Raw genomic sequence first — 27,102 nt, 5'->3', positions numbered from 1 at the left:
GTGTTTGTACTTGATGTGAATATATGTAATATATTATCTCAGGACATTTCACACAGCGCCATCTAGTCCCAAATTATGCAGAGCTTGTGTTATGGGTACTAGATAACTGATATAAATAGATTGATATATTTTTTTTTGTAAATACATACATATTATACACCCAGACCGATACAAACAATTATATTCATGTATACAAATGTGCGAGGAATCAAACCCGTGACAAGAGGAAGGTAAGGCGGTGTGCTAAACCGCTAGACCACCGAGACCGTCCGAGAATATCAGCACGTACACAAAATGTATGAAACCTAAGTGGTCTCGGACAGTGAGATTTCAGAGGAGCTTCCTGCCGCGTAAACTTAGATTGTGATAGTAAAAGTTTCAGTTGAAATTTTAATCTAAATATCTACGTTCCGCTCTACTCGGCTTACTCTATTATTACAGTACATATAGAGGTATTTTCAATTCATTATTGTAAAAAATATTTACACACCTTTATACTGCCTTGCATTGTTCATACGAATGAAGATAGGTCCTTTTTACTTTGTGAAAATCGAGTTTTTTCAGTTACGTGTAATTCTAAAACTGACTTGTTTAATGAAAATCTGATTAGTATGAAACCTTCGTTGCCTTAATCTATGTAAAGTTTTATCGAATTTAATTAGTTATTGTGGAAAATGTGCATAGTATTACGTTTTTGTAAATAATATAGTATGTAGTATAATATAGTAGCACGTTTTGTATGGAGAGGAGTCGAGAACTGCATGTTCTGTCCTAATAAAAGTTTTAATAATGATAGTGAATATTTCGAAAAAGCATTTTCAATTTGAAGTAAGTTGCGATCTTGTTACAAAGTATATGTAACTTTAGGTTTACATTCCCTCACTCGGTTCCAATGTTTTGAAACTATTTTCATCATTGAACTGGAGGATGTAGAGTCGACACAACTGCGGAATCAAATAACTTTTATGTTAATATATAAACTTTATGACGTGGAGTTTCAAATAATTGTAATTACACTCAGATATTACATATATTTGCACATTAGAACATGTGTTATAGTAACATGTTTGAATACTGTACCTGATTTGACGAATTTAATTAATTGCTAAAATTTATTACTTCTAATACAGCAGAAGGCTCCTTTACGGTAAATATAGGTAGCTAATATTTTTAAAAACAATAATGAACGAAATCGAATTTAAAGTAAAGAAAATACTATTTGACTGCATTCATAAGACTAAAAGTGTTTTTATAGTTTTAATATTTGAGAAAGGGTACGTGATTTTATTTATAAAGTTATATAAGCACTTTGAGTGAATTATTGAAACAATATGTGAATTAAAATATCATTTTGCAATTTTAATTAGTAATTTTAATAAGGCGCTAAAACTCACGCGATCGAATGAAGTGGGAATGTGTAAGTTACTTGTTCTCTTTGTCTACATTTGCATGCACATTTTCCTGCTTGAGAGACGATTCAAGTGTAAAAGTGCGTACGTCTATTGTTTAGAAGAATGGAAGAAAGAAAACAATGAGGTTATTTTCTTCTTTACAGAGGAGCAAGCGGCGACTAAGATACAGGCAGCGTTCAGGGGCCACCAGACAAGAAAAACAATGAGTATGAAGGCAGCCACCAAGAAACCAGAGCCGGAGCCATCCAAGGCCGAGCTGGAAGCCGAATTCCGAGCCGACGATAAAGGTAAGTCGATGTTTTTTACCACAGCTGAGCAACTGTTTATGTTTATAAGATTCTCTAAGACTTCTGTCGCGGGATCAATTCCTCGCACGTCACAAACATATGTATTCCTGAGTATGATTGTTTGTATTGGTCCGGGTGTAATATTTAACAAACTTTAGCTAGCTTAACTTGAGTCTGGATGGCGTTGGATGAATTGTCCTGAAAAAGTTGGCATATTATATGGTACATAGGCTTGATAATAGTGCTCTGGAATGGCAACGCATGAAAGCGTCACATGATAACGTGATGCCCGCAATGCCGTTCATGTATTTAGGCGACGATTATCGTTTACCATCAGATGACCGTCAGGTTGTTTGCCATTCCAATAACATAAAAATAGGCTGTCACTCTCTATTGTGTAGGTTGTAATAGGTAACGTTTAATCCACTATCTCTGTCCTTTTCATGTCTACAGATAATACAAGTTTGACTAACATATTGACTGGCTATGAATAGGCGAGTTTATTGCCCATTGACGTGTAAATACTCGTTGAGGCATACCTAACAAGAGGATTTCATATAACGATAAAGATAATCCATTTACCTTATACATAATTAATATAAAAATAAACATTTTCAACCAACTACCAAAAGAGGTTTACAATCAAATATTTTTTTATTTGTAACGTGACTTCTCTATAGCTTATTGTGACTGGCTGATTTTATGTAACAGAATACTATTTAAGTAATAACTTTGGATATATTATAAAATTACTTCACCGTTTTTCAAATGTGAAAAGTAACTCATACAATGGTAGACTTTATTAATGAATAGTCAAAGTAAAAAATCATAAAATAATTTGTTATCACAACTCTGGTAAGGTTAAAATTGTTGTAGAAATTGTAATTCATCTGTAATTTTGGAATTGTGTATTCATTTGAAAAGAACAATTGTTGAATTTCCTGTCTGCTCTAAATCGAAAGCATTCCATACGCATTACATGATGGTAGATTTGACGTATCATAAGAGTTTGTAATAGACCTACATGAATAAAGATATTTTGATTTTAATTTATTAAAGTAATAATTAAAAAATGTTCATTTAAATTACAAATGTTTACAGTGTACGATGACTTATTAATATTCTAAATTTAAACTGATTTGGATTCAATTTTTTAAACTGATAATTAATAATTAATCATTTAAGTTACAATTCGATTTAAATTTAGAATTAAAGTTAACAGGTTGTGGCTGCAGCTTACACAATTTAATTATTTAACATTCTAAATTCGAATTTAAGTATTTATGCGATCTATTAATACTTAAATTTAAATTCGGAATGTGATGGTAATGAACTTAGCGGCCAGCAGCAATCTAGTAGACATTTATAATGCATGCATGCTTCAGCTCATACATTATGAAATAGTCATTTCTATGTGGTAGTAACCGACTTTAGTCCGGTCACATTTAAATATTAAAGTGCAGAATACTTTTAAGAAGTAAGGACGTAGGTGGCTGTAGCTTTCAAACGGATTAAGAATATAGGAGTTCGAAAACCGATTGTATTTGTGATTGTATTCGTTGTGTATTTTATGCTATACTTATTATTTATATTTACAATATAATCTCACTTTTTGAGTATGCTTCTCATTCAATTTTTAAGTTGCGCCTAGTATATGTATCTTAAATATAAAATTGTCATGTCACAATATTAGTTACCATACTACTCCGAAATGGCTTGACCGATTTTTATGAAATTTTATATGCATATTCAGTAGATCTCGTCTACTAATAATATTTCATATCCCTAAGTGCTAAGGGTTGACCACCCCTAACACTTTTTTTTATTTTGTGGACAATTTTTTTTATTTTTAATATTACATAATATGGCATTATAAATTCTTACAACTCTAAATTTTCACTTTTCTACTATCAACCCCTCTTAGTGATTTTAATTTATATCTCAGAATAATGTTTGCGGGGTCAGCTAGTTATATATAAAGTGATAAAATACAGCATTTATTAACTCACCGCTGAATGAAACAGAACTACATAAATTCATGTTTCATAAACCACTAATCCTGTTATTGTTGAAAATATTCCGAGGTCTTTCATCCCTCTTTGTGGTTACATTGCGAAGTTCCGAAGTTGGGACAATATAGTGAATCAGATTTAGAGATTACTGACCTAGTTCGGTATGATGCCTAATATTAGCCATTCTATTATAACTTTAGTACGATAAAGTAAATCCTTTGTGTAAGGTTTGTATTCAAAAGCATTTATGGATATGAAATACGTGTAGTCGCAAACTAATTACTTTTTTTCAATAGATAGATAGATTCTATGGAAATAATACCCCAAGGATAATTCACACAGCGCTTGTGTTATGGGTACTAGACAACTAATATTAATGCATAGTTTTTTTTTAATATATACACAATGTACATAGATAACCCAGACGAATACAAATCAATACAATCATACTTATGAATACAAATGTTTGTACCGTTCGTGGAATCAAACCTGCAACCATTGGTAGTAAGGCAGTGCGCTGAACTACAGAGGCCTTGGATGTTATATATAATTAAATCAAGTCTTTACATTTCCCCTCGTAGAAAAAACAGTTACATAAATTAATATTTACAAATAGATAAAAAAAAATATTTTGGATAATAATACAATAGTGCACCCGCCTACGCTAACGGTTTACGCTGGCAGGGCATTAGTGGAGGATGATAAGATGAGCATGAGGTCAGGGCAATTTGTCCATCGTAAATAACCAGGAATTAACTACGATGGTTTCCAGGGAGAACCACGTCGAGGTCGATCTAACATGGTACATTGCTAGCAATGGGGACACTAGACCTCCATTACCTACTAACAATCCCCTTCCCCCCAAAACATATTATTGCTATGAGTAAGATGGAAGTAACAATGAGCGGCTGTATTGCTAAATAGGGATCTCTTCGAGACAATCGTAGGATGTCTTCATCCTACGATTGTCTCGACTTGGAGTGACTAATACGTCTGGTAGAGGTATATCAAAAGTGACAATAATATATGCAGGAAGCTAATTGATGTAGTTTTATTATATACGTGTATAGGTAATAGGATAACTATAGAAAAAGATTTGGAATACGCACATATATAATAGGTAATAACAATGTACAATAAAAAAGTACTATAATTTTAAATACAAACTTAGAATAATAAAGACATATCCGATTAGCCAGTTACAACACTAATACAGAAAATATATCGTAATTGATACGGGCAATTCCGCAGGCAACAGTTAGTATACATTTATTTTATGAAATATTTTCTCAATTCTACCTTTGTGGCAGAAAATAATTTACGATTAAGAATCCAAGATATTAAGTTATCTTTCCAACTTTTATTATAGGAGAACATTTATTTTACAGTTCCAAGTTATTTATTATACTTCTTGTATTTTTTTCTTGCTTTGAGATATCAGGCATAGGAACAGATAGGGAGGATTAAATTTTTTTTGTCGATAAGAAACTTCTGTTTAATTTTAAGACGATTTTAGGGTACCTTAATTAGTGTGTAAATGTCATGTCCATTTGTCTGTTTTAATTATTTTACTTCATAACAGAAAAAAATATTGTGTACTTATAAATATATAAGTAAAATGCGTGAAATAAATATGTTTTGTAAATATATTACTTTATGATTTGTTTTCGTATGTATAATATATGGTAACGGAAAAACAATTTAAGTATATATTTACATGATTTTATTTATGTATATAAACCATATCCGTATCATAATATTTGTACGTGACCCAAAAAAAATTTACCACTTTTTACTAAAACAATACGGTGCAGGTAATGTTTCTATGTATATACATGAAATTAATAATAAAATTATTATCATTATCAACTACTATAAGTTTAACTTATACACACACATTCAAACAATCAGATTCAACAATGGCCGACCGATAAAAAATTGCCAGAAAAACAAGATGGCTGCCGACAACCATACCTTCTAAATATTTCTTCATATAAACCTTTACTTTATACCATTCAATGATTCTTTCTTGTTTAAAACTTAACCTAACTTAAGTATTATGTGCTATAGTTACGGGTTTGTATTTTTGTATTTTTTTTTACCACCAGAATCGGTCGGTTCAGATTATAAGTCTTATATAATAGAAATTTAATGATGTTCTTCTATAAAATGAAAATAGTTTGTGTTTTTTTAATGGATGAAAATGGAATGGTGCACCTGCCTGTTCAAGAGGTTCACGCTGGCTGGAAACCATTGTGCTAAATTCATGTTGACTTTATTATGATGCGCTAACTGACCTGACTTCATGCTCATCTTATTATCTTCCACTATGCATTAACACATAATCTATAAAAAAAAAAAACAAAGATGAACATAGAAATGTTCAATGCATATTCATAAAAATTCAACTTTAGTTTTGATAAAATTAGTATGGAACAAACATCGGAATAAACTATGTTGATCCAATCAGAAATAACCTGACCTATACGTTAAAATATGTTATTACATATACTGTTATATCAGAGCTTAGTTAATTAATATTAGACTACTTTTGTTCCACTTTATTACATGCCGTAATTATTTATTACCGCCGTGGAATTTCACCATTTGGGTTTACCGCGCTTATAACGTGACGTCACGAATAAAATAGACTTTTTTTGTAGAAGTTGAATGTGGAATCAAATAAACTGGCTTACTAGCGTTAAAAATATAGTAGAAAAAGCCTTACAAATATGGTATAAAAAATCTACTATGTTTGTAACGCTTCCGAACAGTACTCTATGTTTTTTTATGTTATTTTTAGTAACAAACAATATAATTTTGGGTGATAATTTTTGTTGGTGGGAACAGGCTGACTTGACAGGAATATTTTTTAAATTTATTTAGAATCACCAACAATTACTACAGTAATAGAAAATTATATATTTGCATGAAATATGTGAACATAACAAGAAAAGTAAATTACGAAAATATTTAAATATCTTAAAGCGGAGATCGATCGGCGGGTAAAAAATTACCCGCCGATCGATCCCCGTCCAATTCAAACGGGAATCGTAATTACGACGCCTGGGCCGAGGTTGGAACCCTTAGCGGTGCCCTTAGACTAAAGTCCTATCCGTCAGGCGATGGTGGCCTTCAACCGCTCCAAAAGTCCTTCCACGGGTTTCCTATCTGCTCTCGCCCCATAGCGTCCGGTGAAGCTGTAAAGACCAATTGAGGCCTACAGCATTAGTCAGAAAAAGAGAATTTTTTAATATGCTTATTATCTACTAGAAATTACTAATTGTTGTATCTATAGCTATAGATAGATTGAATAATTGTATTTGATAATTGACGGATTATGACAGATTTTGCAATACTTCAACAATGGACGATCAGAACAGTTACTAAAGTCTACAATAACAATTCCGTTAACGGGACGTTAATCTTTCACAATACCTCCGTTCTCTCTTCTGCTTTACAAAGGAATAGTTGCCAAGTTACAAACTTAAAGCCAAGATATCTGGCAAGTGCGGCCAAGACTGATACTAAATTTTCAATATTGATATCGCCAAAACTGTTACTCTTGTCTAAGAACAAAACAGTTCTTAGGCCATTGTTTCCTAAAATAACTATCTAATAAACCTACATAGTTAAGTTGTTCAATTGTTTTTTGTTCGTTACTACGTTCTTAATTTGAAAGATAGTGTCAAAATACGTCCATGGTATGAAGACACGCGACTGTGATACAGGACAGCATAAGTCAAACATTTGCAACTCCTTTTAAAAATAGAATGTTCACAATATGAAATTCTATTTTCAATATATTTATTTTAATATTTAAAATATTTATTTATTGTCCAATAAAATAAGGTACAAGCAATTTGTAATCGCTTATAGAAATGACTGTTCTCAAATTGAAAATCTATTTTCGAAATATTTATTTTAATATTTTTTTATCGTCTAATACAATTAGATACAAGAAATCTGCAACCGATTTAGAAATAGAATATTCACAATATGAAATTCTATTTTCAATAATGTATTTTATTATTGTCTAGTAAAATATTGTCTAAGAGTCTTAAGGATTTCAGTATTTTAGGAATATAGAGTTGCGGTATCTCAAATATTTGTCAAAGAAAATACAGTCTAAGAAGAGCATTTTTTAACAAAATTTGTATTAAGAATTTTTCAATATTGCATTGAATAAAGTAACATTATTTCTAAATTTCACTACTATATCATGCCACATAGTTTCAGTACGATAAAAAATCCCGTTATATATATAGTGGGTAAAAATATAAGTAAAGTTACAATAACAAAGCTCGCAGGCAAACTATGGCTCCAAGTCGTAGGTAAGGTCAGCAACAAAAGTTGGCGCACACTTATCAACAACTGTAAGGAAAGTTTGTGAAATTCGCCCACTTACTTTGCTGACTGTACGTTATAGTACAAGCAAGTTGAATGGAAGCCAAGAGGAAATGGCGACAATAATTCTTCCTTTATTTGTATGGCGGCAGAGTGTCTGAGAGGCGGGTCCATCTACTCGCTCATCAATTAGAGATATGAGATTCGAGGTACTATTGACATAGAGCGAAGCAATTATCGATTGAGCTCAGTGCCGACATTAACTAATTAAGTTTGTTAATAGTGTTTACCATCACTCGAGAGTTCATTAGGAATTTAATGATCTAATGTATATTTTTAATGTACTGTGATGACTATGTTAACTGTTCTGTAAAAAAAAAATAACACTGTGATGTACCTATACAGGCGATTTCATATTTGGGGTGTGGTTTCTTCACTGTTATATATTATTTATTATATTTTCAGAGTTTGACGAATATGATCTAACTATCATGACATTACTTTTCCTAAATGGCACAAAATTAAGTACTATCATAGACAAGAAAATATTATATATTCTATATTACATTATCTAGTAACTAAGCAAGTAATTTATTCGCATTACAGACAGATATTTACATAACAACTAGCTGATTCTGCAAACGTTGTTTTGCCATACAAATTAAAATCGCTATTAAAAATAGGGGTTGGTGATAAAAGGGGAAAAAATATAAATTGTCCGAAAAATAAAAATTAAATTAAAGAATTTATTTAAACCAAAAACAAAGTTATAACAGTAACATATTAAACGTAAACAACTACATTAGTTTACAAAAAACTGTGTTGAAGTTATGTGCTGCAAATGTAAGGGGCGGACAACATTTATCACTGGAGTATAGATAGTAAAGATAGATAGTAGCCAAATCTCAAACCTGAATATGCATATAACATTTCATTAAAATCGATTTAAGTTGTTTCGGAGAAATAATTAACATTGGGACACGAGAATCTTATACATAACATAGAAAAAGCAGTGACATTAGCAGGCTGCGCTGTATTATGCCTTCTCTGTAGGCTCCTCTGTGTAATGTAAACGCAACTGATCACTATTTACACATAAAAGATATATATATATATGAAAGACTATTAACTTTATTAATGTAATAGAACTCAATACTATGATTGGCCTTATGTATTTAGAAAGAAATGTATTTAAGTACTTATATGCCTATAACACAAGTTTTGCTTAGCTTGGGACTAGATGACGTTGTATGAACAGTCCAGAGATACTATTATTATCTATACATATAACTAAAATTGGAGTGTCTGTTTGTAATATTGAAATAACCGTTTTTTAGTACATGATTGTGAATTTAAATACATAGGTACATATACCAAAATAACATTTTTTACAATTTTTGTCTGTTTGTCGCTCTGTTTGTTCCGGCTAATCTCTGAAATTGCTGGACCGATTTTGACGGGACTTTTTTTGTCAGGTAGCTGATATAATAAGGAGGAACTTAGGCTACTTTTATTTTAGAAAAATTCATTTATATTAGAAAAATAAAGTTGAATACCACGCGGACGAAGTCGCGGGAGCAGCTAGTTAATAATAATAACTCTATTGAGCTGAAAAAGTATAAGTATAGATGTGCTCAGCAAAAGGCGGCCTTATCGCTTAAAGCAATCTCTTCCTAATCATATTTCTCGGCATATTTGTTTATAAGAAACAACGCGAAAACAGTGTAACTTACAAAAACCTACGATATAAATGATATCCGATTTCATGGAACCCTTGAGCAGTTATCGATACAATCTCGTCAATACAAACAGACACAATGTCTACAAAAAATTGTCACAGATGGTCCGCTCCCAGTACCACGGTATCCACTCAAATTTATGAATATTTATATAGGTGTTCTCAATCTTAACCATTTTGAAAGAATAACAATCGTTTTTCTTCTTATTGTATTTCTTCTATGTACACAATAAAGAGTTTATTATTATTCTTTTTATTGTATTACATTTTCATCATTTTTTGTAAGTGTTTCAACAGCTTTTTTCGTACGCAATTTTTGTTTGTCAATCAAAAATGACGGCCTCCATTTATTATTATCTGACGACCTCGGTGGTCTAACGGATTAATACACTGCATTACTCCCGATTGTCAAGGGTTTGATTCCTCGCACGGTACAAAAATTTATTCATGAGTATGAATTTTTGTATCGGTCTTGGTGTTTTCTATATATATTATATATGTATTGGCAAAAAATGTATCTATTTATATCATTTGTCATGTAACCATAACACAAGCTCTGCTTAGCTTGGGACAAGATGGCGCTGTGTGAATTGTCCAGATTATTCTATTATTCTTACTAGCTGTACCCGCGGTTTCATCCGCTTGAAATTTGTAACTTTGTGTTATTCTGATATATAAGCTATATTACTGTAAAGTTTTATCACAATTCGTCAAGTGATTTTTGCGTGAAAAAACAGCCATGAATATAAATTGACGCAGACATTTTTTTATTTGCCAGATTCAATCTTACGACCTCTTGGCTCTAAGTCATGGTATATTAAGCGAGAACGGTTACGCAACCCACTAGCCCATTTTTTCCAAACTAAATTACTTAATGTACACCATTCCTTTTCGTACTGTACCCAAATAAATAATAAAAAAACAAGGGAACAATTTACACATTCATCTTCTCGTAACTCTCGTAAGCCAGCATCCAAACGCGACGTTGACAAAGTGATGAGGTAGTCCCTGAAATGCTTAGCGTTGCCAATAAATTTAATAGAATTATAAGAAATACCAACAAAAGCGTTAAAAAAAAACTATTTAATTGTTAGGGACCAACTGTGCCTGCGGGTTCACCCGCGTGAAATTTATAGCCTATATGTTATTCTGACGTATAAGCTGTAAAATACTGTAAAGTTTCATCAAAATCCGTTCAGTAGTTTTTGCGTGAAACAGTAACAAACATCCATCCATACTCACGAACTTTCGCAATTATAATATTAATTAATAATAAATGTAAAATGAACTACGGTCAATTGTGAGATATATCTCGAGTGCTCATAGATGTCTCTATGAGCACTCGCTATCTTCTTAGCTTTCCATAGATTTTTTTATAGACGATAATGGAATGGTGTAATATTCTGCGCTATTATTATAGTTTACGCTGGCGGAGCACCAGTGGAGTATGATAAAATGTGCATGAAGTCAGGTCAGTTAGCCCATCTTGACAAATGGCAATTTTACACGTTTTCAAGGGGAACTGCATAGAGGTGACCCTGACATGGTACATTGCTAGCAATAATTTTATTAGTCCACATTATTAACTATCCCCTTCTCCTGTATTTCATGGATTCACCGTGCTCATGCCGGGTCCATTGTGTAGCACAGAAAGAAACTTATAGCAGTTCCCGGACTTGTGACCCCAGATTTAAGACGTCCTTAATGGGACACTCGCCTTCACCGTGTTTTTCTTTGGGCAGGGGTCCAACCAACTCTGGAAGGAGCCAGCCAATGCGGCTTTAGATACATCTTCTGGTATCGATCCCACTGCAGTTCTATACAGGCTAAGATATTTTATACTTAGAAAAAATACCAATGTAAATCTTCATACTCATGAATACAAATGTTTGAATCGTGTGAGGAGTCGAATACATGGCCATGGAAAGTTAAGCGGTTTAACCAACCGCTAGACCATCGATGCTATTAAATATAAATTAAATAGCTCTGGACAATTAACACAACGCTATTTAGTAAACAGAGCTTGTGTTACGGGTACTAGACAACTAATATAAGCCACTTAATCCCTTTTTTGTAAATACATACATAATATGTGTAGAAAATACCCAGACCGATACAAAAAATCATACTGATGATTACAAAAGTTTGAATCGTGTAAGGAATCGAATACACGACCATAGGACGTAAAGCAGTTTAACCAACCGCAACCACCGAGGCCGTCGGATATGTACCTGCAGTATATTTATGTATCCCACTGGGCTGCATTGCACGAGGTGGACCCCTCTGTATTTATCTACAAGTACTCAGAGTTATCCGTGACCCACATTCATTTCCGGTACAGCAAGTCACGCTACACTGTTCCCCGTCATTGGGCATGATGAAAATATTTTTTATTACATCAAGGACACTTAATTTATGAACGAAGGGAGACAGATATAATTTCATTTGTCACATCAATGTTGAGAGGAATTCCGCACAATTCATTTGTAAGCTTTTGTTGACGAAATTTTGTTACACAATTCGGATTTTATTAATTAAGTAGACGTAAATAATTTATATATATATATGTTTTAAATATTTATTTATCTATTTAATTACTCATTATATTTATTTATAGACTTTTTATTTATTCGTATACTTCAGTCGTAATTTAATACGACATAAATAACAGAAATTTACTTACAAATCAAAAGACATCGACGTTGACCTAAAAAATCTAGTTTTACACTCTTGTGTTAGCTTGGAAATCCTGGGATCTCTTAGATGGTATCAATAAGATTTATTTCCTATGATGAATAGATAGCATAAAAAATTTATGTATCTATAAAATATATAGGTATATTAAATCAAATCGAGTGACCACCAGCATATGCTATATATTCTAATCAGTGTTCGTAACCCGAACAGACCAAGCCCCACAAGCATATGTATGTATGTGTTAAATATATTAATACAAAGATAAAATTAAGAAAAAACAAGAGTTTCACAGACACTTTAAAATACATATATTTTATATGTAAGATGTAATAGCTAACACTGATACAAAACTCTTAATAATATTAAGTCTAGAAAAATAAAATTAAGATTTATTCCAGTAAATATGTATAACTGTAGCTGGAAACATTCGATTCATTAATTATTATACTATTTCAACTCGTACAATATGAAATAATTCAAAATCTTATTAACAGTACCTACATTAAAAAGTAATTACAATTATACCCGTGTTGACATAATATAGTATTTTTTAATGTTTTTTGTATAATAATAAATATATATAATTTGTTATTTTTAATGTCTTAAATATTTCATAAAACCTAGATATAACCAACACCTATTTTTGTTTAATCTAATTTCTTAAAACATTTAAAAAGGTAATATGGATAAGCACAATCTGTGTAATGAGCCATGTCATGTGGATTATTCTTCGGTGCGTTTTCAAGATAGCAGAAAGACTTTATGTCAACATTATTACCTCTTTCCTTCTCAAGGGATTCCGCTTATCTAACATTATTCGCTGTAAACTGTTTTTAACAAAATATATTTCGAATACGGAAAGAAGCTATTAAAATTCCACGCATATAAACTTTGTTACTTTATTTATATTTTTTTATATACTGTTTTGTCCAATTCGGGAAATGATTTCAATCGAGAAAAACAACAACAAAATCTAGATCGTTATTCTTAAAAAAAAATACTAGCTATTACTGTGATTGATTGCACAATCTTTTATCTCTTGTTATAATCTATTTTTATATGAAATATTGCAATAATTTGTATTTATGAGTGTGATTGTTTGTGTCGGTCTGGGAGTTTTCTATATATATTATTTATGTATTTACAAAAAAATGAAAGTATTTTTTCGTTTTGTAAAAGTCCTCGGTTATTATTTATATTTTCTTCCTAATATAAAAACATAGTATAGTACGAAAAAGGCTTTATTTTGGCTATTCATGTTAATCTGTCGGCTGAAGCAGACTCCATTGTTCATATACTGACAAACACTGCGGTTATTTAGAAACAATAATGGACCGTGATTCTGCGTGTTTTCAGTAAGGATTACACGTTCCAAAGAGAAAAAGAATTGAGGAAATAAAAATTTATAATAATAATTAGAACCAAAATAGATTTATTTATGGTCAGTGCGAGGCGAGACCCTGAAACGAATGTTCGTACTCATCCTGTAGATTTTCGGATGGAGTAGAATTGTCGCCAAATACATAGTAAATTTAGTTGTACAGTAAGTTTATTAAATTATATAGTTAATAACCAGGATTATACATACAGCGCCTCCTAGTCCTAAACTAACTAACTAACTAACAAAGCTTGAGTTAGAGAGAGAGAGATACTAGACAACTGATAGGAATACATACTCATAAATACAATACATACAAATGTTTGATCGTGCGAGAAATTAAACCGGTAATTGAGTTAAGGCGGTATACTACACCGTTAGACCACATTCGAGGCAGTAAAATAAAAAAAAAATCTATACACTTAAGAAGGTAATCTATTCAACCTTTAATCAGTTCCTAAGTCTGCTAAAATTCCAGAATTCTACCAAATTTGTTACTACCACAATTCTAAATAAAAATTTATGAAAATTACAAATACTTACTAAAATTTTCAAACTTGGAATTGTGATAATTTTATGTTTAAATTATTATTTATCAACGCCTTATGCAATAGTGTTCAAGTTCTGATTAAATCTTAAATCTTTGAATGAAGTGTTAATATCTTTATCCAGTTACATTTTGTCTATTGGACAATGACCTTTAATCCATTTGTCTTTGAACACTCCGTGGGGAGGTATAAAATTTGAAAAGGGCGAGGTCTAAATGTCTTATTCCTTGCAGTTTTGTCTTGAAACTCTATTGGGAACACTAACTTCACTAACGCAACGGTATAAAACGAATGCGGCATCTTAAACACTCGATTTATTTTATTAAGCGTTGTAAAATTTCGCTGTTTCTCTCTATAGGGATGTTCTCATATACCACAACTGGTGATAAATTGTAATATTTCTTGTGATATTTTAACATACAGCCAGTAAAATAATTCTGTTCTCATAAATTAAATTGATTCAATAAATATATTATCTTATATATTTATTCAATCAAGCAATCTTATTTCTTTTTAATATTACATAATAGACATATATATACGACTTTGCGATTCTAATCACATATGAAGTAGTCAGAAGATCGTCAATTATTGACAACGTGATATTTCAATAGAAACATAAATAATCTTTATTCAAATAAACTTAAGCACTTTTAAATAGTCAATTTTTTTAACATTATTAACTGCTTGCATCAAGAATGAGTGCGTAGCGGGGTCTATATTGATTATCGCATGCCTCTTATTTCTTACTGTATATTTATTTAAAATAACACATAAGTGGGGTGAATGAGTGGTAGAATAAAAAATATGATAATTCAGAAATGCTTGTATTGAGTTTATTTGAATAAGGATTATTTCTATTTATTATACCTTACTACATATAGAATACTTGACGTGCCCACATTTCTTCGTATAAATTAACTTGAAGTAGCAGCGAGCCTATCGCCGATTATCAGTTAATTTATTTTTGTTATGAATGTTTCAATCCCAAGTCCCGAAAAATAAATTAGTATACAAAATTTTTGGTGTTATAACTATATACACTGAAAAAATATAGACAATATTAATAACCATACACATTGTTTGGATTTATGTACTTTAATATTTGTATATGACATTCTGTGTAAAATATACATCTGTAATGATATGAAATTATACTATACTTAGTATTGTTAGGAAGCTCTTAATAATTTATGTTTGTCATTTGCACGCAAGAAAATTTTAAGTGCCTCGAAACTATTGAAATAATGGACGCAAAGGGTGGAGTTTAAACTAGTTTAATATAAATAAGCGGCGTAGAGCGTGCACAGAATTGCTACGAAATTTATTTTATGTTATCAAATTCCATTTAATATTCGTTCTACTGATATATTTCCATAGTATTTTTCATAGTAATGAATTGAATTTTTATAAATACATTCAAAAACATCTTAGGTACGGTTCGATGCGACTGTTAGTAAGTAAAAGAGACAGATAAAAAATATTTTATGCAGCGTGTTTTTTTGTGACTGCATTTATTATTTTTTTGTATAAATGTTTAAGATTTTTTAAGTTAAATGTATGCGCGAAAAAAATATGTGATATAATAGCTATTGCGACAAAGTAGGATAATAATAATGACTGCAAAATTACCATTATCAACAACCTGTTATCTAGCAACCCTAGACTTCGTCCTTACACTTTCATCCCTTATTTCAACCTTATAATCCACATCATCTTCCACGTTTACACACTTTATTCATATCAACTCTAATATTAAACGAGTTTGTTTGTTTGTTTGTTTGTTTGTTTGTTTGTTTGTTTGTTTGTTTGTTTGTTTGTTTGTTTGTTTGTTTGTTTGTAATACTTTATTGTACAATAATATTATAAATAAAAGGACACAATTGACTTAGAAAAAAAAATGCATACAATGGCGAGTATGGATGAAAGAAAGAAATCTCACTAATGTATAAACGCGAACTTCGAAATGGATGGATGAATGGAAGAATGGATGTTTGTTATTTTCTCACTCAAAAACTACTGAATGGACTTTGATGTAACTTTACAGTAATATAGCTTATAGGTCAGAATAACACAGGCTATAATTTAATAAGATATTATGTAAATTAAGCGAAATATAATGACAATGTAATGGTTACTTGACATTTAGTCAATTAACCTACTGTCACTAGTGCAAAATAGCAATTCATAGAATCAACCACAGAAAAGTAGAACTTATATAGTGTACTTGTCTGTTTTGTGGTATTTACAATACCACAGTCTCGGGCACATCACTAAATATGTATTGTGTGAACATTTTGAATTCACAGCATGTATTATATTTCGCAGCCCGTCTGAGCTGTGTGTTGGGTGTGCCAGAATTTTTGATTTCAACTCATATTTTTGTTACGTTCCTTCGCTAAATATTTTAGATCGCAAACTTCGTGTTTGACCTGACTCTTATAAAAGAGGGGTTAATGTACAGTTGCAGTATATATTTTCTTATATTCACATAAAAGAAAAGTCATTTCAGTTGTCCACACGCTTGTACAGTTTAAATTGTGTAATGAGTTTTAATGCAGTTTTCAGCAGTAGATAGAGTGATACAATAGGAAGGTTATTATGTATTATACATATGTACTAGTGCAAAGCCGGGGTGAGCAGCTAGTTATATGTATATTTCTAAATACGCCGTTTTGCCGTACAAATTATAATACTCTTTACTGCACACTTTAAATAATGTCAATATGTCAATGTCACTTAAAATAATACATGAAGCAGATAGCTTACATTATTTTTAATAAATAATTTGAGCTATTATGTCTAGTAAAGAAATTTTCCGGCCAGGGCCACCCTTATCAACTAAAAGTACCAAAATAACTTACAATCCATTCTCAGTTCTATCAAAAATATAACAAATATTTTATAAAAATCAGCCCAGGCGTTTCGGAAATTTAATTTAAAAAGGACCTTTCAGCCTCTTGTGTATATTATATTTTTATCACTTTCCCTGCAGTCCAAATTTTTATATATTAGAAAAAAATAACTAGATTGGCAAAAATAAATAAACGGTGTCTGTAGTCTATGACAGTCCGAAATACAAGGTGTATCACCTTGCCGACCCTTAAGAAACCTTAAAAATCCCTTCTTGAATAACCCCTTACAGTTTCGAGAAAACCTCGGCAGGTAGTTCATTTCACAATCTAAGCATACGCTGGAGGAATCTCGCACTTTCTGAAACCTCTTAGTTTCCTGCATGTGGGGATGAATTATGTTTTTTTATTTAGTTAGTTATTTAGTTGTGTTAGTAGGCATCATGTTTAACATTTTTTCTGGATTGTCTAAAATATTAACGTAGTTTTAACTTTATCGTTACACCCACTGTAACTCAATCTAATCCACTTTTAAATATTAAACCAATCTAAACTTCTAATTAACTGGTATTGTATTTACATTATGAAATAAATATTGAATACAAAAACATCCTACTCTTAAAAACGTCTTAAGGGTATTATGGATGAACAAACATTGAACGGTAATAAAGAAAGAAATTGAAAAGAAGAAAGAATAATACTTTGGTTTTCTCTGATGCAGAACAAAAGACTGTATATATATGAGTATAAAGAAATAATGAACATTAATATTTTATGAGAAACATAGTCATGCTATTAATATAATTTCTTTTGTTCATACATATGTAATATTATATTATCTGTGCCCATACTATATGTATATATATATAAATTTCGTATCACGTTGTTTATCCGCAATGGAATCCTAAACTACTAAACTTTTGATGAAGTTTTTGTGTATATTCAGACGTCGAATAATAAGTAGTTATTCACTCATTACACCCACAAGTGATAAGGGTAGCCCACCCTTAATTTTTTTTATATAATATTTCTTTTATAAATTTAAAAATACATACAACCCTAAATTTTTACCCTTCTACCATCAATCCTTATTTTTTTAATTGCGATATTATTTATACGGCAAAATAACATTGGCTGGGACAGTGTACTACCTATATTATGTATGTATTTATAAATAAAGGTATTTATGTATTTATATCAGTTGTCGTGAGATGAGTCGAAATGCCAAAGTTTATCTGTCTGTCAACAATCTAACCTTTGTAGCCGTATAACCTTTTAGTAAAAAACTGCTGAAGATATCTTAACGTAATTTAACTTGAAGATAGAGTATGTGTCATGGGAATGAATCTTTTATCTAAAATATCACAAACAAAGCCAGACGGTGCAGACTAAGTCTCAGGTAAAATATAGTTATAAATATAAATATATATCTTTGTTTGTTACCTTTTCACTACTAAACTATTGAGCAGATCTTAATGAAATCTTGCTAATTTTATAAACGAGAAAATTTGTAAGTGTGGATAGATGTTTGTTAGTCTACAAAAACTACTGAATGCATTTTAATGAAACATTATACAATAATATAACTTATGCATTAGAATAACAAGTTATAAATTTCACGCGGGTGTAATCGCGCACACAGATAGTAACAAAAAGATAAATTATATGTCGAGAACGAACAAAGGCTGTTTTTTATCTCACAAAAAATATTTGAAAGTTTATGCAGATACAGTCGCGGGTAAGTACTAGTATACTATATTTTAACTGTGAGTTAAATCCCCTCGTTCCACTTCATTAGCCTGGCTCCGAGCCATGGTTTAAACTACAGTTTAACGTAGGTTTAGTACAATAAGTAAACATTGTTAATACCTCGTTCAGAACTATAGCTATTTTAAATGGAATATTCACAAAGCTCTATTCTAATTGAAGACAGACACTCTCTCGACGTAGACAGCAGTTACCACCGATCTCTTATTTTTCTTGTAATACCTAGTCTCTATCTCGAATACATATATGTATTTGTTTTACCTGAGATTTTGTAAGAAATCGTCTGCGTATTTCACCTCAGTCTTACTTATTTCGGCAGCCAAGCAGCTTGCTTCGTAAGTATTGTATATTTCAACTTTGTAAGTGTGTTTAGATTTATGGAGTACGACTTTGAAAATTGTTTTACTGTTGGATTACAGATAGGTCATATGCTATTTATATAACATACCGCTATGACTAGTAGAGAGCAATAAAAAATGTTGTAAAATGGGGAAAAGGACGATCTTCCCATGCCTTGTCACTGAGGCTAGAGTGCGCACGTTGAAATTCTAAAATACCAACGTTTACAGTCCTAAAACATGCTGCTCCATCACTAAATACAGAAGTAATCTTCTTTATTTTCTCTCTTCAAATCACTGAAATCGCGATAATCCCCTTTGAAAGTTATAGAAAATTATCTCACGCAAATTTTCCTTAGATATTTCATTTCCATTTTTACAACCGACTTGTCAACTTTGAATTGACCATACAATAAAACCATTGGACCAATCTGAAAACATTCTTTTGTTTTCAAATTCTAATGATGGCATATTTTTTTTTAATAATCGCGGGAGGTTGGCAAACGGCACGACTTAAAAGGCAGCCTATGTATTACAATACAGATATACATATATTTTGTTCTCGAAATATACTTTTTTTTAAACGTTCATGTTTAATATACATTATTTATATTGCTAATCGGGACTTAATATATGTAAACTCAACAAAGAAGTTGTCAATTTAGCATTATATATAATGAGAGTAAATAGAGGCTACTACCTCTCTCTACCATGTTTATCTAGCTGAATTGTATATAGTAAATAGTGCATGGAATTCATCAACAGAAACAGAATTATTGTTTACACTGAATAGCGGCAAATACGCTCCTATTTAGACAGGCTAAACTTCCACTGGGTTGTTGAAAACTTTAGACATCTGACAAAAACAGGGTTGCATGTAATATTTTTGTTTTGGCATGGTGGAGGTGGGAAGAAGTTTAATGTTTTTGTGATCACTGTAAACAAATATGATACGATAAATTTTTGGAATAGGTTTATATTTTATATATCTGGCAATCTCGATGATCTGCATTCTGTTAAATGAGTCCTCGTACAAACAATCATACTTGTGAATACAAATGTTGCAAACATTTGTATTTTGTTTGTATCGGTCTGGGTGTATTCTATTATTTAAAAAAATGTATTTAAGTATTTGTATCAGTTGTTTAGTTTTGTTCATAACACAAGCTCTACTGCGTGGTATGAGTTTTCAGCCGGTCCATAAGTCTTTCCGCGGGTTTGGAGTGCTATCTGTAATTATAATTAAGTTAAAATTTAAATAAGTTAAGTTATCGATTTACTTTTGGATGTGATAGTAATTCTGCTTAATTGTACAAAAAAATTGAATAACAGTGTGATAACTTTTATTTATTTTTTTCATTTACATACTTCTACATATGGTGGCGCTAATTGTTATTTTGCAGAAGTTTTTTAGCTAATAATTTATGTTTTATTGAACAAACGAATTTTCTTTCTTTCTTCGTTTCTTCATGTTTTTATTTATCTCTATTATTCATATCTAGTATATTTTATTATATATATAAAATAGCTATTATATAGCAATTGTCACAAAATTTATATAAAGACAAAACCAAATCTCACTAAAACTTGTTTTTCGAAATTTCTCCATTAGTAGTTAGTAGAAAAATTCATATCAAACAAGTCCACTTCGAATGTTCAATATGTAACACTAATGTGAAATTTCATTAGGAAATTGCATAGTGTAGCAGCGGGAGGGTATCATATTCATTTTTATAGCCTACCTCATTATATAGAGCGCTCATTTCAGGATGGAGTCAGCGGACTGAGACGAAATATCTTGCTGCCTTTACTATCAAAAAGTATGATCCAACTAACATAATATTTAATAGTTTGTATTGAAAAAAGGATTATTATACCTCCTTTTTTCAATGTAACTAACAGCAAACAATCTGATAACAAATCTGATGGAACGCAATTTTCTTCTCTACATTATGGTAAACAGCATGATAACCTAAAATTATTTTAGTTAATGTTACTAACAATATATATTAGTACATATATACAAGTCACATTGTTTGTAAAAATACTCTACAACGGCTTGAAATTTTGTATTTATATTCAGTAGATCTGAGAACCCCAATTTTATTTTTTGGATAACATTTTTTGATTTTTTTTTTTGATTCGGCTATATAATAATATGTTATTTGTGATTCGGCATTAAAAATATATAAAAATATTCTTATGTACAACTATTTAAAGGCGCTTATATTAAATTTACCAGAATAAAGACTATTTCCATTCTATTGTGTACTAATCCTCTTTTTGTGCAGTAATCTGCGATAATTGCACAAGCTGGAGTAAAGGATAAAAGAATGAAGATAAAATCAGATCTCTAAAGCCATCGTAGCGAATTAAGCCAGATGGGCCGTGTGGAAATCAACACTATACTTTATAATATTAGAAATAAGGTAGATAGTCAGCTACACAGCTGCACTAATGTTTGTCGATTAGTAATGTCAAATGGAAATTGTTGAAATATTAGTAATTAGAGATACAGCATATCTGCATTATTAAAATTTCTGCACTTCAAACAACAAAAAATCCAATAAAGCATATTTTCATTTCAATCAATTCGTCGATATTACAACTGAGTTATACAACGCCACTCCAAAACTGAATTAAATTATAAATCTATCGAAAGCTCTACTCGATTTCAATTAGAGAGGCACTTCGGCAGTTTACAAATTGACGGCTTACCCTTTCAAATTGTCTTGATAATTGAAGGGATCTGGATGTAGCTATTGATCTGTTCGATTCGTTTTACAATGTTGCAGGTAAATCTGTAAAAGTAACGACAAATACCAGTATGTACTAGTTACTATATATACTCGTTACTACAGTATAGTTACGGAAGTAGTTAGTTTTAATATAAATGATAGCTATCATTTTCTTAGGTACCTACTATAGGTTTCCGTCTTTAAACGTACGTTTTTGTTTTTTTTAGGCGGCTAAACTTTGGTCTTGTTTTTCAGGCTGTAGGTGTGTATGTATATTTTGTCTGTATAGTAAAAGTGTTTTTACGAGCATAAGTACTAAAATAATATATAAATAAATTATTTACACTGTGATTCGCATAACTAGGCCCAATAACCAGATACGTGCAGCAATTATCTAAATAACTACAGTTACTAGATAAATACATTTACTAAGTAACTACAGTAACTACAAGAATTACAAAGTACCGACACGGTACCTCGATACAGTTGCTGTACCCGTTACTTTGTATCTGGTACGTATCATTTACAACAACTCTTGTTGCAGGTTTATTTGGGAATGGTAGGTATTTTTCCAGTACAGACTAAATGTAATTAAATTTGACTACAAACCTTGCGGTTACGTCTCGTGAATACTTTAGTATGAAATTAAGAACCCAGAGTAAAGGTGGTTTAAAATATTTGCGGTGCGGTGCGACGCATTGTGATCCGATGCGTTATTATATTAAAGTAATTTCATTGCTAGCAGTGATGTGAGATTACGATTTACTTAATGATTTTGACACTATACAACTACCGCGCTACATTTTACCGCACCGTACCAGCATTGAGAAGCTACTATGCATATACATATAGCATCTGCTTGCTTATAGTGATGGCACTGCATAGAATTGAAACATGTGGCATTGTATCACTTTACTGTACATAATGTTCTCATATGAGTGAATTAACCTATCGCATGCTATTACCTTAAATAGACCGTATTAAGATAACTTAATAAATAAGTAATGCAATAAATATTTAGTATTGAATTTAGAAGTTTCTCAGAGAGACTTGTCCAGTTTCTTATGAAACTATATGCTATTGATTTTATTGATGAATTGATAAATTTTATTAATAAGCCCTTAAAGCATAGTGGATTAAATGATTATCATCTCTCCAATGAGATATTTCCGTTAAGAAATCCTATTTCCGACCTATTTCCTACCTGTTGTATTTTTAAATAGGTTTGATAATATGTAGGTATATCTGTTGGAGCTATTTAATCCAACTCATTATTATGTTCTATATTGTGTCAGGTTGTGAAATCAATTAGCTTCATCGATCGCAACACGACCCAGAATTAATTGTATACTATTTGCATGAGACCAGAAACAGCGACACAACGTACTTTCTCACCTGCCATCTCTCACGCTCTGTATGTTCTTATAATTGCATATCGAGAAAACATGTCGTTTCCCACATTCTGTTCTATTGTCGTGGTCGCCAATCGAAGTTGTGTACCTAGCCCATATTATAAATATCTTACGGATGTCACGACATGACGCATATGGCACCACTCATGTATTGCTATTCAATAATTGCTGTATCTTATCGTATCTGCATCAGGTAACTTTAGTATTATCTTATCCTTCAACTGAAACCTTTGTTACAAAGAAAGTTACATGGTAGTTTAGATAAGAGAGGCAGAAGTAAAATTTGAACAAATGTTTTATGTGTTTTGAGTTTATAAGTGAAGTAATGAACCGCATTTTACCGCACTGCACCGCTCCGCACCGCACCGCACATTACTTAAATATGGTAGCTTACTGTTTAGTGAGCACTTATGTTAAAAAGCCATAAATCTGTTTATGTTTAGTGCTAAATTAGACTCTCCTTAAGAATGACGTCATCGCCCATTAACGAAAGTACGAAGAGAATAAAACTATTTCGTACGATCGTAAAAAGCTGTTAAATCAAAGCACACCCCTTTCTTATGTTGGTGTCCCCGATACGATGGTAATTTATTGTTTAACAACCCCTATTAGTGTAGAATGGGTTCGGTCGAATTTTACAAAACTTGTTCGTAAATAGACATCTACTTTACCGATAGCTTTTTGATGATATATTTTATGCACATAATATATCTTGCCACTATTTCACCTCGTCTTCTCTTGTTCCCATGAGATTATTAGCGAAATCCATTTTTTTACAACTTTTTTTATAATACAATATAATACGTACGTAGGTACTTTCAAACCAACGTCATACATATTACAGAAAATAACCTTGATGTATTTATAATGTGGAAATGGATTTGAACTAAATATGGATTTCCTATAAAAGCAATACAATAGTCGTACAATTGAAATAACATTTGCCTCGCCAGCCTTGTTGATCTAGCGGATTAGCACACTGCCTAACTTCTTATAGATAGCGGTAGCGGGTTCGATTCCTCACGTAATGAAAACATTTGTAGTTCGGAGTATGATTATATTTATTAGTCTATGGACATTATGTATTTATTTATAAAAAAATATTACTTATTAATGTAAAATGAACTCTTTCCTCTGGACATTTCATACAGCTCCATCTAGTCCCAACCAAAACAAAGCTTATGTACTAAACAACTGATGTCAGTACAATGACTTAATATATGTATGTAGAAACTTTTGCATTACAATAACTTGTAACTTGAAATGAATAAGTTACTCATTATTTTTATTATGTAGACTGTCAGTTGTAATGATAAAATGAACCCTTCAAGTTATGTTATTCTTTAAACGAAACAAGAAGCATAATGAAAACATATACATATATACTTACTAAAATTCAGTGAATCCTAAAGTTTTATCAAGTAACATATTCTTATACATATAAATAATTTTCTTTGCCATAATTTTCTCTATTTATTCATGGGTAATAATTTCTTTATTTTCTTTTCAGGTACTTGGACTGAAATTCTTGACTTCATTTTACTCAAAGGTAACTTAAGACTTCTTAGCTACTTTGAAAGTTTTGTACACATTTTATATAAAACGCAAAGTTTTATTTCACCGCGTGATACAATTGACTTTATTTTACTTTGGTAAGTGTTCTTATAGAATAATATTATTATTTACAAATAAAAATCTATATAAATAAATGTATATAAATTAATAGAATAACAATTTCACAATACCTACATTTTAGATCATTTTTAATATGCGACGCTAGAATAGGGGTATTATTTGTTCGATGTGTCTGTGTGTCTGTCTGTATGCATCGTAGCTCCTTAATAATAATAATAATAATAATAATGCTTTATTTATACATTTATTAGGACACAGTATTGGTAATCAAGCCTTCTGCTTCATTGTAAACTGTACATTTGATGATAAACGGTTACTCTGTTCTATGAACATGGAAACACCAGGGGTGTCACGTGCGCATTGTCGACCCTTAAGAAACCCTTCTAATTGGTAGTTCTGTAATATTATAGAAATTCAAACTAATTGCATTTTTTTACATAACTAAAATCGTAAAAATAACTAAATATATTATGTTCAGCAGTGGACGTCTACCGGGCTGAGATGATGATGATGATGTAACTAAAAGGGCAAATAAGCTAACCCAGGTAATGACTATAGTAATAATAATATCCCTGGACAGTTCACACTACGCTATCTAGTTTCAAGCCAAGCAAGCTAGATAACGGATACAAATACCTACATTACATAATATACATAGAAAACACCCAGACTGACACAAATAATCATACTCATGATGATATATGTGTACTGTGCGAGACAATTGAACCGGTGACCATCGAAAGTAAGGCGGGGTGCCAAACCGCTAGACCATCGAGGCAGCCAACACCTGTATAAGTTATTTATACACATAAGTAGCAACACTATCGACATTGGCCGGTAATGCTACTCATGCGTTGTCATTTCGGAGAATTAATGTCATGCCTCCTTACCCTGTAATTTCACTGCCATATCTCACCCAAATAAAGCAAACTATTTACCTAACAACTTGAATAGTCACGCAGAGACTTTACACATTGTTTTTCTCGATCAAATCATGCTAGTAACATTTAATCATATATATTTAAAAATAATTACTTACTGTACTAAGAAATTCTCATAATAGAAACGGATTTGTTCAGGGGGAGGCTTTGCCCGTGATAAGTAGTCATCTATCCTGCTCACACACAAGCAAGTTACATAAGAGTAAGCGGGACGTAAAGTTGTTAAGCCTCAAGGCTAATGAGTTAGGTGGGAGGAAGCCCAGACAGCATGACACACTCATTTGTCATACTTATTATGGTTGTTTACCAACATTTATTTATACATTGGAGAAATAAATGAATGTACTTTATTTATTGTTGCGATATGCTTTACGCAGCGCTGATTTCACAAATATCTATTCCTCTGTAATCTGTTATATTACTATATCTTGTTGTTGACGTTTATAATAATAGATATGAGTATTTTTTATCTATACTAGAATTATAAAAAGGTCAAGTTTGTTTTATTTTGGTCTACTCTAATGCTGTTGGCCGCAGCTGACCTTTACAGCTTCACCAGACGATAGGAACGAGTGTAAACAACACTCCAAACCCGCGGAAGGACTTTTGACGTGGCTGAAGGCCAATTCTCGTCGACGTATACGACTTTATTCTAAGGGAACCGCTAGGAGTTCGAACCTCGACTCAGGCCGTCGTAATTTCGATCCCCGTTGGAATTGAACGGGGGTCGATCGGAGAGGTTCAAGATTGTAAGTTTGTTAGGTTGTAGGGGAGTAATCTCTAGATATAGTGAACCCATATCCAACATTCTTTTAATGGTGAATAGCCCATTTATTTTGAAAGACTCTAAGTTTTAACCACTACGACCAATAACAGAATTTTGCGCTACATATATCATTGTAACTCCTGCAATAAAAAAGTAGTAAAAACGGGTGAAATATTGGTCAGTTACATAAAAGTAACTATTGACTTCGCATTAATAATGCATTAATAATTGGAG

At 31.5% G+C, this 27,102-nt stretch overlaps 1 protein-coding gene across 1 annotated transcript in view; it reads left to right on the top strand.

The window, feature by feature from the left end:
* Positions 1 to 27,102, top strand: part of LOC131841594 (uncharacterized) — a 119,612-nt gene that overhangs the window by 66,008 nt on the left and 26,502 nt on the right. Inside the window, exon 2 of the mRNA XM_059189915.1 lies at positions 1,556 to 1,699. Coding sequence (XP_059045898.1) covers positions 1,556 to 1,699 — 144 coding nt within the window. The remainder of the gene's footprint in view (positions 1 to 1,555; positions 1,700 to 27,102) is intronic.

This window comes from Achroia grisella, unplaced genomic scaffold, assembly GCF_030625045.1.
Source record: "Achroia grisella isolate CSIRO2021 unplaced genomic scaffold, CSIRO_AGI_Agris_v1 utg1847, whole genome shotgun sequence".
NCBI lineage: Eukaryota > Metazoa > Arthropoda > Insecta > Lepidoptera > Pyralidae > Achroia > Achroia grisella.
Note: the sequence above shows the minus strand (reverse complement) of the source record. Positions and strands in the feature narration are given on the sequence as shown.